This window comes from Nuphar pumila, chromosome 15, assembly GCF_984573655.1.
Source record: "Nuphar pumila chromosome 15, dmNupPumi1.hap1.1, whole genome shotgun sequence".
Lineage (NCBI taxonomy): Eukaryota > Viridiplantae > Streptophyta > Magnoliopsida > Nymphaeales > Nymphaeaceae > Nuphar > Nuphar pumila.
The window spans coordinates 39,839,744-39,854,021 of NC_143263.1; the positions used below are offsets into that span (position 1 = coordinate 39,839,744).

The 14,278-nt window shown below is 40.3% G+C and overlaps 1 protein-coding gene across 4 annotated transcripts; it reads left to right on the plus strand.

The window, feature by feature from the left end:
- Positions 1-513: 513 nt before the first annotated feature.
- On the plus strand, positions 514-9,523 carry LOC149815197 (MAR-binding filament-like protein 1). 4 transcript variants are annotated; one of them, XM_089988840.1, is made up of 7 exons: positions 564-861; positions 2,544-2,654; positions 6,948-7,001; positions 7,102-7,149; positions 7,244-7,329; positions 7,421-7,561; positions 7,654-9,523. In XM_089988840.1, exons 1-7 carry the CDS (start codon positions 600-602, stop codon positions 9,379-9,381), a joined length of 2,430 nt encoding a protein of 809 aa, XP_089844966.1. In that variant the 5' UTR covers positions 564-599; the 3' UTR covers positions 9,382-9,523. The 4 variants fall into 4 exon arrangements, with proteins under 4 accessions (XP_089844968.1, XP_089844969.1, XP_089844966.1 ...); XM_089988841.1 differs by having other exon boundaries at positions 7,256-7,329; XM_089988842.1 differs by lacking the exon at positions 2,544-2,654 and having other exon boundaries at positions 514-861.
- Positions 9,524-14,278: the final 4,755 nt, after the last annotated feature.

Sequence of the window (14,278 nt, forward strand, 5' to 3'; positions counted from 1 at the left end):
ACTATAAAAATTAAATCATACTCGAATCCGACAATAACTACATGAACCAAACCAGGATCGTACCCAGTAAAACCAGACTTTTTTATTACTTTTACATTGAAAATTTGTGGATCTTAATCGGAACTCGAGTCGGGTTCAGATCTGGTATAAATTTTTATAAACTATACCCCTTCGGGTCCAAACCCAGTCTTAATCGGGTCTTCTTATTTATCACCATACCCCCAACCCTATAGAGTTTGGTTCGGGTTGAGTCTGAGTAAACCAGGCCCGTTGACACCCCTAGTACAGGCACACTTGAAAGTCACATTGTACCTGATCTCATTTCTTCCAAATATCGCAGTTTTACCATCTAAAGAATAAACCACGTAACATGAACAACATAGCCAGGGAAAAAACCAAAACAAGTAAATAGTACTGTCGTAAATAATCTCTTACATATGGGTGATTTAAACCCCAAAAATAAAATGGAGGTGGCTTCCACCGTATATCCCCAACTTCAATTGTTTTTTTAGTGAGTTCAGAATCTTCTGATTGATTGTTCCTAGTCTTTTGATTCAGTTTCTATTCTCTCTGTTGGGTGCCAAGGGAGGGAGGGAGTGATGGGGTTCCTTAATGGGAGCTCCTTTCCGCTCTCTCCATTTCCAAACTTCTCCCTCACCACCCCTAAAACCCACTCAAGAAAGCCCACTATTGTGATGGACTGTGTGAAACCCACAAGAAATAACCATCATGGTGAGGCTGGTGAAGATGGGAACAGCAACAGCATCTCCTTGAACAGGAGGGTTGTTCTACTTGTGGGCCTCTCAGCAATCCCATTCCTTCACTCTAGAGCCAATGCCATTGAAGGCTCCTTGGTAAATGGTTAGTGTGCTTCTTTCCTTTCTTTTTTGTTGTCTCTGTCCCTGTTTCATGGCACATATATGGTTTTCTCAGGGTGTGATATCATGGGATTTGTGGGTTTTGGGTGGTTTTCCTTTTAGGTAATTTCTTGTTGGGAATTGAGTTTCTGTGATAAGCTACTTATCTATTTTGTTTCGTTTGTCTTTGTGATTCTTGGGTTTCATGGCCTATATGGTTTTCTCAGAGTGGGTTTTGGGTGGTCCTTTTCTCTAATTTCTTGTTGTGATTTGAGTTTTTCTGAGAATCTGGTGATTTCTTTTGTTTTATTAGTCTTTGTAATTCTTGGGTTTCATGGCCTATATGGTTTTCTCAGAGTGTAATATATGGGCCTCGTGGGTTTTGGGTGGTCATCTTTTTTTCTAATTTCTTGTTGTGATTTGTGTTTTTGTGAGAAGCTGGTGATTTCTTTTGTTTTATTAGTCTTTATCATTCTTGGGTTTCATTTGTCATGAGAATGATGGACGCTGGTTTTTGTTTTCTTTTGTTTATCTGCTTCTTTGTTAGAAAACCGTAAGTTTTTTTTTTTGACATTTTCTGAAAATCTGTTTGTTTTTATTATTCAGAATTGTAGTTGGGCTTCCTTTTCTTTGTCTTTTGCTTTTTACTTTTGTGATTTTTAAAGTTGATCACGGATAGCGTACATGTTGATTATCTAATTTCCCGTAATGAGGCTTTTTTTTCATCTTTTTCCCAATTTTGTTATATTTGTTCAATTTAATTGTGGGGCTAACTCATTCTTAAAGAAAGAGCATCCATGTTCGTTGTTGATGATGATGCCTATGGTTTTTGTATTTCTAGTAATCCATGAGTTACTTCAGTATCCTATGACATTTGAAAGTTTACTTGGCTGCAGATCAATGTATGGTTGTTTCAGCTCACTGGAATCATGCTTCTTTCTACAAGTAGACGAAGAGATTGCTTCTGCCTTGCTGGTTTAAAGAACAAGGAAAATTCGATAAAAGATAAAGGACGTGTTCACTAGAAAAAGCTGTTGAACACATTGCAGAATGTCATCAGAAATCTTCTGAAAATAGATGTAACATGAAAGGAATTCCAAATGAGAACCATTTCACATACATCCAACTTTGCATTCTTTAGAAATTGTGAGGAGAATAATGAATAAAAAGTCTTTCTTTAAAGATTTTTTAAGACCAAGTGTTGGGAAGTACACAGCATTTCGTATCTCCCCAAAGCATGTCAAAATCATTGGTCTCCCAGCCCAAGTATACTTGATATTCACATGACTTTTTAGCACTTTTACAAATTGCTTGATTTATTTGGTGGCATAAGCACATTGAGCTATTGACAAGTCCAATATTCTATTCTTGAAATTAATAAGACTAGGCTTTCGAATTTCAAGCCTCTTATAAAATTATCTGAATTTCCAGTTTCCCTTGGATTTTAATTGTGAGCATCACGGAATCGTAATAAGATCTATATCACCTGATGCATATTATAATATTTTTGTCCCTACAGTTATTGGATGATATTGCATTGGATATCTATGTGAAATAAGAGTCGATAATCTGCTAGGTAGTAAGCAAGATTTAAGCTCATGGTATAAACTAACAGGCAATCTGATTTTTTTAATGAAGTTCTGAGTATTTTATGATTATCTGACATTCTGATCTTAATTTTGTCAGTTATTTACAAAGCAAATGGGAGCACAGTCACCAGGGCTGTTGGTCTTAGGTCACGAGTTGCTGGGTCACGAGCTGAGGGTCATCAAGTGCCCAAAGATCGCAGTGCATTAGGTTAGGACATTACATGCATGCACACACACACACACACACACACACACACTAAAAAGTTTACTGTAGCATGGCTTTTGGCACCTGGCTCATACATCTATTCCTGTAAGCCTTATGTATGATGCAGTATTTACAGGGGGGTGGAGCCCCTGTCGTCGGTCGGGGGGGGGGGGACTCCCCCCCTTGCCTCTTTCTTTGGGTCGACCAACAGGGGGGCGAAGCCCCCTATCGTCGCCTCTCGTCGGTAGGGGCCTCTGCCCCCTGTCGCTTTCTTTTTCGGTAGGGGCTCCGCCCCCTGTCGCTCACCTTGTCGTCAGGCAGGGGGCTCTGCACCCCCTGTCCTTCTTGCTTTGTCGGCAGGGGGCTCCACCCCCCCTGCCATTTGCCTTGTCAACAGGGGGGCTCTGCACCCCCCTGCCATCCTTGCTTTGCCGGCAAGGGGCTCCTCCACCCCCCTGCCATTTGCCTTGTCGACAGGGAGGCTTTGCTCCCCCTGTCCTTTTTGCTCTGTCGACAAGGGGTTCCGCTCCCCCTGTCCCTCTTGTTTTGCCGGCAGGGGGGGCTCCTCCCCTCCCTGTCGTTTGTCTTGTCGTGATGTCAAATTTGTTAACATGCATTTTCTAATTATGACGTGATGTTGTTAGTGCTAATATGCATTTTGTTGTTAATGTTAGTTTTTTATTGAATGAATGCTCATATTTTATTTCTTAGATACTTACATAGATCAAGTTGTTGCATTAATGTTACTTTTACTTGTTAATATCATAGTTTTTTAAAGTTAAAAAAAAAAAATTGAGGCTTACGCTTTGCGCCTCGAAGCTTACGCCTCGCCTCAGATTTTGGTGGAGCGCCTCACTACGCCTGTGTATAACTATTTAGTTATACACTGCCGGTCCCAAGCCCGGATAAAGGAGGAGGGTTGCGGTAGGCCTGTGACAGCCAGCATAAAAACTTAGTCATACCCTATGAATATGAACCAATATGAGAATTTCGTTGGGGCGTTCCCTACTGAGCAACACGCTGTACTCTATAGGCCCGGAGGCAGTGATAAATGGGCAAGGGTTGCTAGGTCGTCGCCCGGAAGCGACGCGTCACACCGGCACCCGGGTGTGGTGTCAAATAGGCAAGGGTTCCCTCACTTTGTTGGACAGGTGGGGGTAAAAAAGTTAGTCCAAGACCATAAAATTAGGTTAGGCACTTGGAACATAGGGTCTTTAACTGGTAAGTTGGTAGAGTTAGTAGATGTTATGTGTAGGAGAAAGATTGATATTTTATGTCTACAAGAAACCAAATGGGTAGGTGAGAAAGCAAAAGTGATAGAACCTTGGGGATATAAGATTTGGTATACAGGAATAAGTAGGAATAGGAATGGAGTAGGGATTGTTATGAGTCATGAGTTTATAGATAATGTAGTTGAAGTCCGTAGGAAGGGTGATGGGATTTTACTTATTAAATTAGTATTAGGTACGGATATTATTAATATTATTAGTGTTTATGCACCTCAAGTAGGTTTAGATGATTCCATTAAGCGTCAATTTTGGGAAGATTTAGATGGAGTAGTACAAGGGATATCTTATGGAGAAAGGCTTTTCATCGGCGGTGACCTTAATGGGCATATAGGCATTAGTAGGGATAGATTTGAGAGTATCCATGGAGGTTATGGTATAGGAGAAAGAAACGAAAGTGGAGAAAGGATTTTAGATTTTGGTTTGTCCTATGATATGATCTTAGCAAACACTTGGTTTAGGAAGAGGGAGTCTCACTTAGTAACATTTAAAAATGAGGTTAATACGAGCCAGATAGATTTTTTCCTACTTAGAAAGAGAGATAGGGGTTGTTGCATCGATTGTAAGGTTATACCTAGAGAAAGTGTAGTTACACAACATAGAGTCTTAATTTTAGATCTTAGAATTAGACAATGCCGCAAAAGGGATAGACATATGATAGATCCTAGAATTAAGTGGTGGGCACTGAAAGAAGCTAAACAAGGAATGTTTGTAGAGCAGGTAGTTAAAAAAGTTGATTGGTGTCTCGAGGAGAATTCGAAATCAATGTGAAATAAGATAGTGGGTGGCATGAGAAAGGTGGCTAAGGAGGTATTAGGTGAGTCTAAAGGCGGTGCACCGCTAGGTAAGGATACATCATGGTGGAACGAGGATGTCAAATTAGCTATTAAGGTTAAAAGAGAGTGTTATAGAAATCTAAGAGTCGTGATAATGAGAATTTGGAGAAGTATATGATAGCAAGGAAGGAAGCTAAAAAAGTAGTTCGAAACGCGAGGTATAAGGTATATAAGGAGGTTTATGATAAGTTGGATACCAAAGAGGGCGAGAAGGATATTTATAGGCTTGCAAAGATGAGAGATAGGAAATCGAGGGATCTGGGTATGGTTAGATGTATCAAAGATGAAACGCAAAGGGTTTTAGTCAAAGATGAGGAGATTAAGGAGAGATGGAAAGATTATTTTGATAAGCTATTTAATGAAAGGCATGCTCAGGATCTTGGAGACTTGTCCATTCCTTTTCATGAGATGAATCGTAACTTCATGCGCAAGATTCAAAAGAAAGAAATTGCAGAGGCTTTGAAGAAAATGAAATTAAGAAGGGCAGTTGGCCCAGATGGTATACCTATCGAGGCTTGGAAATGCTTGGGAGAGAAAGGTTTAGAATGATTGACAAATCTTTTTAACAAGATTTGGCGGACAAATAAGATGCCTAATGAGTGGAGGAAGAGTACTTTGGTGCCTCTATATAAGAATAAAGGTGATATACAAGATTGCACAAACTATCGTGGTATAAAACTCATGAGTCATACTATGAAACTTTGGGAGAGGGTGATTGAGTCTAGGTTGAGGAAGGTTGTCATGATATCGGAAAATCAATTTGGTTTTATGCCTGGAAGATCAACTATGGAAGCTATACATCTTCTTAGACAACTTATTGAGAGAAATAGAGAGAGGAACAAAGATTTGCATATGGTTTTTATTGATTTGGAGAAGGCATACGATAAAGTACCTAGGAACGTTCTCTGGTGGACAATGATGAAGAAAGGTGTTTCTCTTAAGTACATTAGTATAATTAAAGATATGTATGAAGGAGTAGTAACCAATGTCCGCACTTGTGGAGGGGTAACAACCAATTTTCCTATAACGGTTGGGTTACATCAAGGATCTGCTTTAAGCCCTTTCCTATTTGCTATAGTGGTGGATGAGCTTACGAGATCAATTCAAGAAAATGTGTCGTGGTGTATGTTGTTTGCTGATGATATTGTTTTGATTGATGAGTCTAGAGCTGGGGTTAATGCTAAGTTAGACTTATGGAGACAGACATTGGAAGCAAGAGGTTTTAAGTTGAGTAAGAGTAAGACAGAATACATAGAATGTCGGTTTAGTAAGCAACGAAGTAGTGATGGGAGTGTAGTGAAGCTTGGTGAGCAAGAAATACCGGTGGATGATTGTTTCAAATATTTGGGATCTATCATTCAAAAGTATGGAGAAATTGATGGAGATGTAAATCATAGGATAAAGGTTGGGTGTATGAAATGAAAAAGTGCAACCGGAGTGTTGTGCGATCGTAGAATGCCATTGCGGTTGAAGGGAAAGTTTTATAGGACGACTATTAGGCCCACTTTACTATATGGTACAGAATGTTGGGCTGCCAAGAGGCATCATATTCAAAAAAATGAGTGTAGCTGAGATGCGTATGCTGAGATGGATGTGTGGAAATACAAAGATTCGGAACGAGGAGATACGTAAGAAGGTAGACGTTGCACCCATTGAAAATAAGATTAGAGAGAATCGTTTACAGTGGTTTGGACATATTCGGCGAAGGCCTAATGATGCTCTAGTTAGAAGGATGGAGAAATGGGAAAATATATTAGTTAAAAGAGGTCGGGGTAGGCCTAGGAAGACATGGATGGAGGTGATAGGAAAGGATATGAATGCTTTGAACCTCACCGAGGACATGGCATTGGATAAAAATGATTGGAGGAGAAGGATTCATGTGGAAGACCCAAAATGATTTTCTTTTTTGGTTCATATCGCCGACCCCAATTGTTTTGGGATGAAGGTGTAGTTGTTGTTGTTGTTGTGTTGTTGCCTCACTACGCCTCAACGCTTTTCACAACACTGGTTCTATCATTATTTTCGCTGACAAACTGATCATTTAACAATATCTGTTTTTTTTTTTTTTCGTGCTATTGTGTTTTAACCTTGAACATGGTTGCTTGAAAGCATTGTATTTATTCCATGCTTCAATTTTGTATGTTTGCTAACTAAAGGTATGCTGTGGAATTCAGACAGAGAGGAAGATAGCATGCCTGATGTTTCAGTTTCAATTCCTCAAACCCCAGGTGTGGATGGAATATTTCAATATGAGAATCATAGTTTTCACACTTTCACTATTGTCTGCAAATTTTCTAAGTTGTCCGACATTTATGTTCTGGACTCCAGATAGACAAGAAGATGCAATGCCTCAGATGTCAGTTCCTCAAAAGCCAGGTGAAGAGGGAATACTTCAATAAACTAATCACGGTTTCACCACAGGTTTCAAATTTTTAAAGTTTTCTAATTTTAAATATCTTGTGGTCTCGAGAAACACAAAAAGATAGAGTGCCTCAGGTTTCAATATCTCAAAATCCAGATGTCAAGAATATACTTTCTCAAGATGTTGCAGAAGAGGTCAGGACTTCCATTGCTTTGCTTGATTAAAATAACTCAAGTATCCCTTAACCATTACTAGTTTCTACAACAACCATTACTTTCATGCCAGAAGGTGGATCAACAAGAGAAGCAAACAAGCACTGTCATTTCTATTCTAAATGAACTTGGAATCATTGGCTCTGGTGTACTTGGTGCATTATATACATTGGCTTGGAAGGATAAGATGGCCATGGAATCAACCATTGAAACTGTAAGCCACATTTTCAATTTCAGAACATCGTTTTCTTTCAATATATTCTGAGATAAGATGGAGTATTACTGAATTTCTACCTTGACATGCAGTTGAAGACCAACCTCAATGAAAAAAACTCTGCTATAAATTTGCTAAAGGTGTCCATTGAGAAAAAGGTGCTGGCTGAACAGGAGTTAAGACTAAAGCAAATCAGAAAAGCCAGGGAAGAGCAGTTGTCCCTTTCACAACAATTGGCTTCTGCAAGTAACACAGTGTTAGTTTTACAGCAGGAACTGCACCGTGAGAAGAACACTGTCGAAGAACTGAAATCGCAGATGGAGAGACTTCATATTAGCCTTGAACAAACAACAAAGGATAAAATGGAACTTGATTCCAAATTAAAGGAGAAACAATTTTTAATAAATGTACTAAATGAAAAAATAAATTTGCTAAATTCTAAAGTGAATGAGAAGGTAACCAATATCAACAACATCAGGTTGTCTCTTGCAGAAAAGGAATGGGAATATGAAGAGTTGGTGTCTGTTTGTGGGCAAGCCAAAAAATCTCTTGAGGAAGCTAGCTCTGAAATACAAGGGTTGAGACAGGAACTCGTGAAATCTCGAGAGGAATTGGTCATGAGTAAATCAGAGTTAGATGATTTGAACAAAAGAATTGAAGTGGTAGTTGCTGAAAGAAATGATTTGAGTAAAAAAGCAACTGTTCTAGAAGAAGAGTATAATAATTTCAAGTCATCTTCGGAAAAAAAGGCAGCTCGTGATTCTGGGCTCGTATCTGAGAAAGAGAGACAGCTGCAAGAGCTGAAAGCGACACTTGAGCGATGCTTCTGTGAAGCAAAGGCAAATGATGATTTGATCAAAGACTTGACCCAGCAAGGGGATGGTTTAAGAGCTACTTTGCATAAAAAGGAAGGTGAATATAAGAACTTGCAGCATGAATTTCAGGCAAGCCAACAAAACTTGCAGGCTTCTATGCTTGAAAGAGGGAAGTTAGTGAAAGATCTCAAAAGTTCTAAAAAGGCATCCCAAGATCTTGCCTCAGAGTTTACAAGGATTCAGTCCGAATTTTCAGAAGTGCTAGAGAGTTTTCAGAGAAAGTTGGGAGAAGAGCAATCAACTTCAAAAGCTCTGTCTCATGAACTTAAATCAGTTAAAGATGATCTAGAAAAGAGCAAAGAAGAACTCAAACGTCTATATGATGAGGTGAAGTTCATCAAGGGGACACGCACAAACTTGGAGAAAGAACTGATTGAAATATATAAAAAGACAGAAGTTAATGCTCAAGATTTGAAAGAAGAAAGGAAGTTGGTTGCTTTATTGAACAGAGAGCTCGAGGCATTCCAAAAACAAATATCAGAAGGCAATGAGGCAAGAAGAAGTGTAGAAAGGGACTTGGAGGAGGTTGCAAAATCGCTCGACGAAATGAACGAGAATGCGGTATTGCTCTCTAAGGAAGTAGAGATGTTCAGATCCAGAGCTGATAGTCTAGAAGCAGAAAAGGAACTGTTATACGAGTCTCTACGTGAACAGAAGCTATTGGCCAAAGAAGTTCAGGAGAATGCAGAAAGCAGCCACAATGTTCTTGTAAGATTTGGGAAGGAGAAAGAGCAGTTAGCAAAGAGAGCTAAGAAGCTTGAAGAAGCGCTTGCGTTGATGAAGGGTGAGGTATTGCGGTTAAGGAGGCAACTAAGTTCAACAAATTCCAAAGTTGAGGAAGAGCATATGTTGAAGAACAATGAAACAAATCTAGAAGATTCTGTGAATATGAAGAAGCTTTCTAGGAGGAGAAAGGGGGGACCAACCTTAGAAGTTCCTCAGTGAGTAACCAAATGTCTGGCTGATATCTTCTTTCCTGGCTATATAGTCTAATAGGCCAGAGTTTTACAATAGAAATTCATACAGTTTTCTTGCATACGTTTACTATATATAATCTGGCAACTAATCAATGAATCTTGATGGCAAAGAACAACCACTATCATCTGTTCTTGGATGATGGATTGTTGCACATCCCTATTTTAAGAAATCATGTGCTTTACATACTGTTGGCTTGCCTGGTGGATGTCCTTTGCTGGCTAGGGCACTCACCCGGGGTTTACTATCCAGAAGTAGGGCCCATTAAGCGACCCCGTTCCTAGGCAGGTTCCTTGTCATAAAAAAATCAGAAAAAAGCCAAGTTAACATCCACTAGCTGCTGTCCTGTGGTGAATTCTGAAATTTTATCCTTTTCTCTAATCAGGAGGGTCTCTAATTCAGCAGGAGAGTGATAACTATGACACTGATTTGTCAATAATACAGTTATCATTTTTTATATCTTAATAGCAACTAGTAATTGACTTGTTATTATCACTAAAAGCATGACAAGTAGGCTTATGCATGCATGCGCACCCCCATGCACACAAGTGCGCGCACACGCACAGACATTCATATGATGCTTATTTGACTTTGATTATCATCATGATTTTGTATCGATCCGTTTGTTGTTTTAAATTTTATGTCAGTCGTTGATGACCAGAAACCTCACCTTCTTGGGAAAAATTCATTTAGCATTTTTTTGCGAGGCAAGCTAGGGGATGAACCCCATGTGTGGCCCCTCTGGGTAAACAGACATGTAGCATAGGCCCCGGAGCTTGGAGTTTTACGCTGCTGGCACAATGATGGTAGGTATGGCAGTGCGACCAGGCCTTGGTGCCGGGTGCGGTTTCTTTGAGTTATAAATAAAAAAAAAACTAGGTGATGAACCCTCATGTAGTTTGAACCTGAAAACTATTGTTTCTGATAGTGCAATCTAACCGAGCCTTTGGAATGAGGCATGTGCAGTGCGGAGCTTTACTGAGTGAAAAATGCTTCAAGTATAAGAACGTATGGTATGTGTTGGCTTGATCGGTGACGTACGGTCATAGCATGACACACAATAAGCAACAATATCATCGTTAGTGCATCGGTGTGTGACAACAGAGACGTGGAGCATTGTTTAGTTAAGTAATGTCAGTGGATCAGAAGATGTTGTCTTTAAAGATTAGGTTAAAGACCTCTCGACTTGGAGGAGTTTTTCATGCATAGCATTTGGATGCACGAGGTGTGTATGGGTTAGGGTTAATTCTCTCAAGAATCACGTTAGGTGATTCCAACCGAGTATGGTGACTCGAGACTAAGCCATTGAATGCCTAGGTGTCGGCGAATGAGTCTGGGTGGTGCTCTTCACTATAGTGTTCAATCATCAACTGGTCTTCGAATTAGGAGCCGCAAGGTCTTGTTCTTTCAGTAGAAAGGTTTTGTTGTAGCGTGCGCATGGAGTCGCAATACGCTCCATGGCACGCAAGGCTAAGGCAAGTCCATGTCCTTTTCAAAAGTGATGACTAAGGCTAAGGTAAGTATGGTACCACTACAAGAAAAACTCTAATTAGCGACGAATTTTTTTCATCGCAAATTTGTAACGGATTAGCTAGAGAAAACTATTTGTCGCTAACATTCAAATTATTTGCGGAATTAGCGATGGACCAAATTCCGTCGCGACTTAACGACGGTTTTATGACAGAAATATTTCATCTTAAACTTTGTCGCAACTTCACGATGGATCATCAGCATAAATTTTTTGTCGCTACTCCATCGCGAATTTGCGACGGATGCGCGACAAAATTTTGTCGTCGCTAATCTGTTGCTAAATTTCTCGTAAATCACTAATGCGAGCCCCTTTTCGTTTTATGTTTCATTTGTTGCCTGCCCACCGCCCGTTGACCTCCCGTCGCCCGCCCATCATCCGTCAACCACTCGTCGACCGCTCATCGCCCATCGACCTCCCGTCGCCCACCTGCCCGATCGTCGACCTCTTGTCGCCCGTTTACCTCCCATCGCCCACCCGCCCACCACTCGTCGATCGCCCGACCGTCACCCATCGACCTCCCGTCGTCTGCCGGCCGACGACCTCTATCGACGGCCTCTCGTTCCCTCTCCCTTTCCCCTATGTTGGAGCCCCCCCTTTTCCCTATGGTTGTCGGAGGGCCAACAGAGGCCCGACAGCCTCTGTCGGGCCCTCTCCACCCGTCTGTAGTCGACGGGGGCTGACAAAGGCCCTGATCGCCTCTGTTAGGCTCTCCTCTTGCCCCGATCTCCGGCAGGACAGGGGGCTTCTCCCCTGTCCTTTCGAATGTCGACAGGGGGGGCCTATCCTCTTGACTTCTCCTACAATGGGGCTCTGCTCCGCTGTCGAAGAACGATCGGCAGGGGGAGAAGCCCCCAGCACTTTTGTTTTCTCTGGCAGGGGGTGGCTTTGCCCCCTTGTCCTCGATAATTTCGACAAGGGGTGAAGCACCAAAGACCCTTGTCTGTTTTTCCAACAGGGGGTGGATCCTCCTATCAGGAAATTTTGCCTCGACAGGGGGCCAGCGGCCCTACCTGTTTCGCTTTCAGCAGAGGGTTGTGTCTTCCTGTTCGGACTCATTTATGACAGGAGGCGTCACCCTCCTTGTCATCTGGTAAATAACAATCATTTTAACACAGTGTCTCCTGTAGATTCCGCAAATGGTCTCGATTGTGCCTCATGACCTGTGGTAAATAAGTGACAAAAGCAATGCAAATCGGGTAAATATCCGTGGTGAGTAAGTGATGTATGTGCATCACAGGTTATTTAATTTCTTGGATGCAACACTTTTTTATTCACACACTCACTTAATTGTGGATATCTAGGACTATTTTAATGGAGTTCAGAGATCATGCTGAGCATAATTTTAATGTATAAAAATAGAAGTGTTCTTATTTTTGGAGTCTGGATTTCATGGTAGTCATGGTATTAGTTAGCGAGATATTGGAGTGTGTTTGTTGCAGGTACATGTTTGACATTATTTTGATATGAATGATTTAAATGTATTGCAATGTTTGATATGGTTGTATCTATGCTTGCATGAAGTTACTTTCAGTTTGATTATGACTTTCATGTGAAATTGTATCATGAAAGCATGCTTCAAATGAATGTAGTGTGTTATGAATGATTTTGCACATGAAAATGAATGATAAGTTATCAATACTTCAAACATGCTTCAAATGAATGGTTTTCACATGAAAATATTAAGTTATCAATGCATGCATTATTGTTCTTGTGATTGAATAACATCATATATATATATATATGTGTGTGTGTGTGTGTGTGTGTGTGTGATATATCAAATCATTACATCTACCATGAATGCATAATAAATTTGATATTTTCTTCATCATAGCATTCTGATGATTCTCTTTTAACTTGTTAGGATAATATCCATAACATCATACGACAAAATGACTGCAAACCATGAATGAATGTACCGTAGGATAATTGTCAATGAGATATCGCTTAAATACATGGATGGTGTTGACAATTTTATTGAATTTACAACAGCAAGTGTCACTACAGTGGATCCCACAGGTCGGATTAGGTGCACATGTACGATGTGTAAGAATAATCAATTTGTAGAACCTCATGGCGTTAGACATCATCTATACATGAAGGGTTTTGTGAGTGATTATCAGAATTGAACATTTCATGGTGAAAAATTTAGGAACAATTTTGATGCACGGGTGGATATGGTGCACGATGATCCATATCCGGATTTGATATTTGATGCTGCAGGACCAGAACTAGGTTCTGCAATGGGTCCTAGTGATGTATCAATTGGGGTAGAGGAAGAAGCACCAAACGATGCAGCTAGTAGATTTTATGATTTACTTAGAGATGTTGATGAGTCACATTGGAATGGTTGCGAGAGTCACACTATCTTGTTTACGGTTCTTCAACTACTGAATTTGAAGTCCGAGTATAATTTGAGTCAATCATGTTTTGACCGTCGTGAAGAGTATGTTGCACATAGATGAGAAATTGTCACAAAATTTTTATCATGCGAAAGCAATGGTCAATGCTCTAGGTATGGGGTATCAAAAGATAGATGTTTGTCCAAATCACTGCATGTTGTATTTCAAAGATCAAGAAAATAGTAGATCATGTCCATCATGTGGGCATCATCGGTTCAAGCCAAAGACAAGAGGCAATGGTAGCACGAGGTCAAAAGAAGTGTCATACAAGTCGCTTCGCTACTTCCCTCTCACCCCTAAATTACAATGATTGTATATGTCTTCGAGGATAGCTAAACACATGAGATGGCATGCAAATAAAGTTTGACATAATTAAGACAAGATCACACATTTTGTTGGCGCGAAAGCTTAGAAACACTTTGATCGTACTCATCAGACCTTCGCAATAGAAGTGAGAAATGTTAGGCTCAGTTTATGTACAAATGGATTTAATCCATTTGGGGGTAGATCAACTTCATACTCGTGTTTGCCAGTATTTGTCACCCCATACAACCTTCCTCCAAGCTTGTTTATGAAGCGTAAAATCTTTTCTTGTCTCTATTGATCCCTGGTTCGACCTCTCCGGGCCAAAATCTTGATGTATATTTAAAGTCATTGATTGATGAACTGAAAATATTGTGGGATGACGATGTTCTCACGTACGATGCCCACCAAAAACAAAACTTCAATATGAAGGTTGTTGTTCTACGAACAATCAGTGACTTCCATGTATATGGTATGTTATCTGGTTGGAGCACACATGAGAGATTAGCATGTCTGTACTGTATGGAGGATACAAAATTATTTAGATTAAATCATGGAAGAAAGCCATGCTGGTTTGATTGTCACTGTTGATTTTTACCCAGTGACCATCTGTTCTGATGACAAATGAATGTGT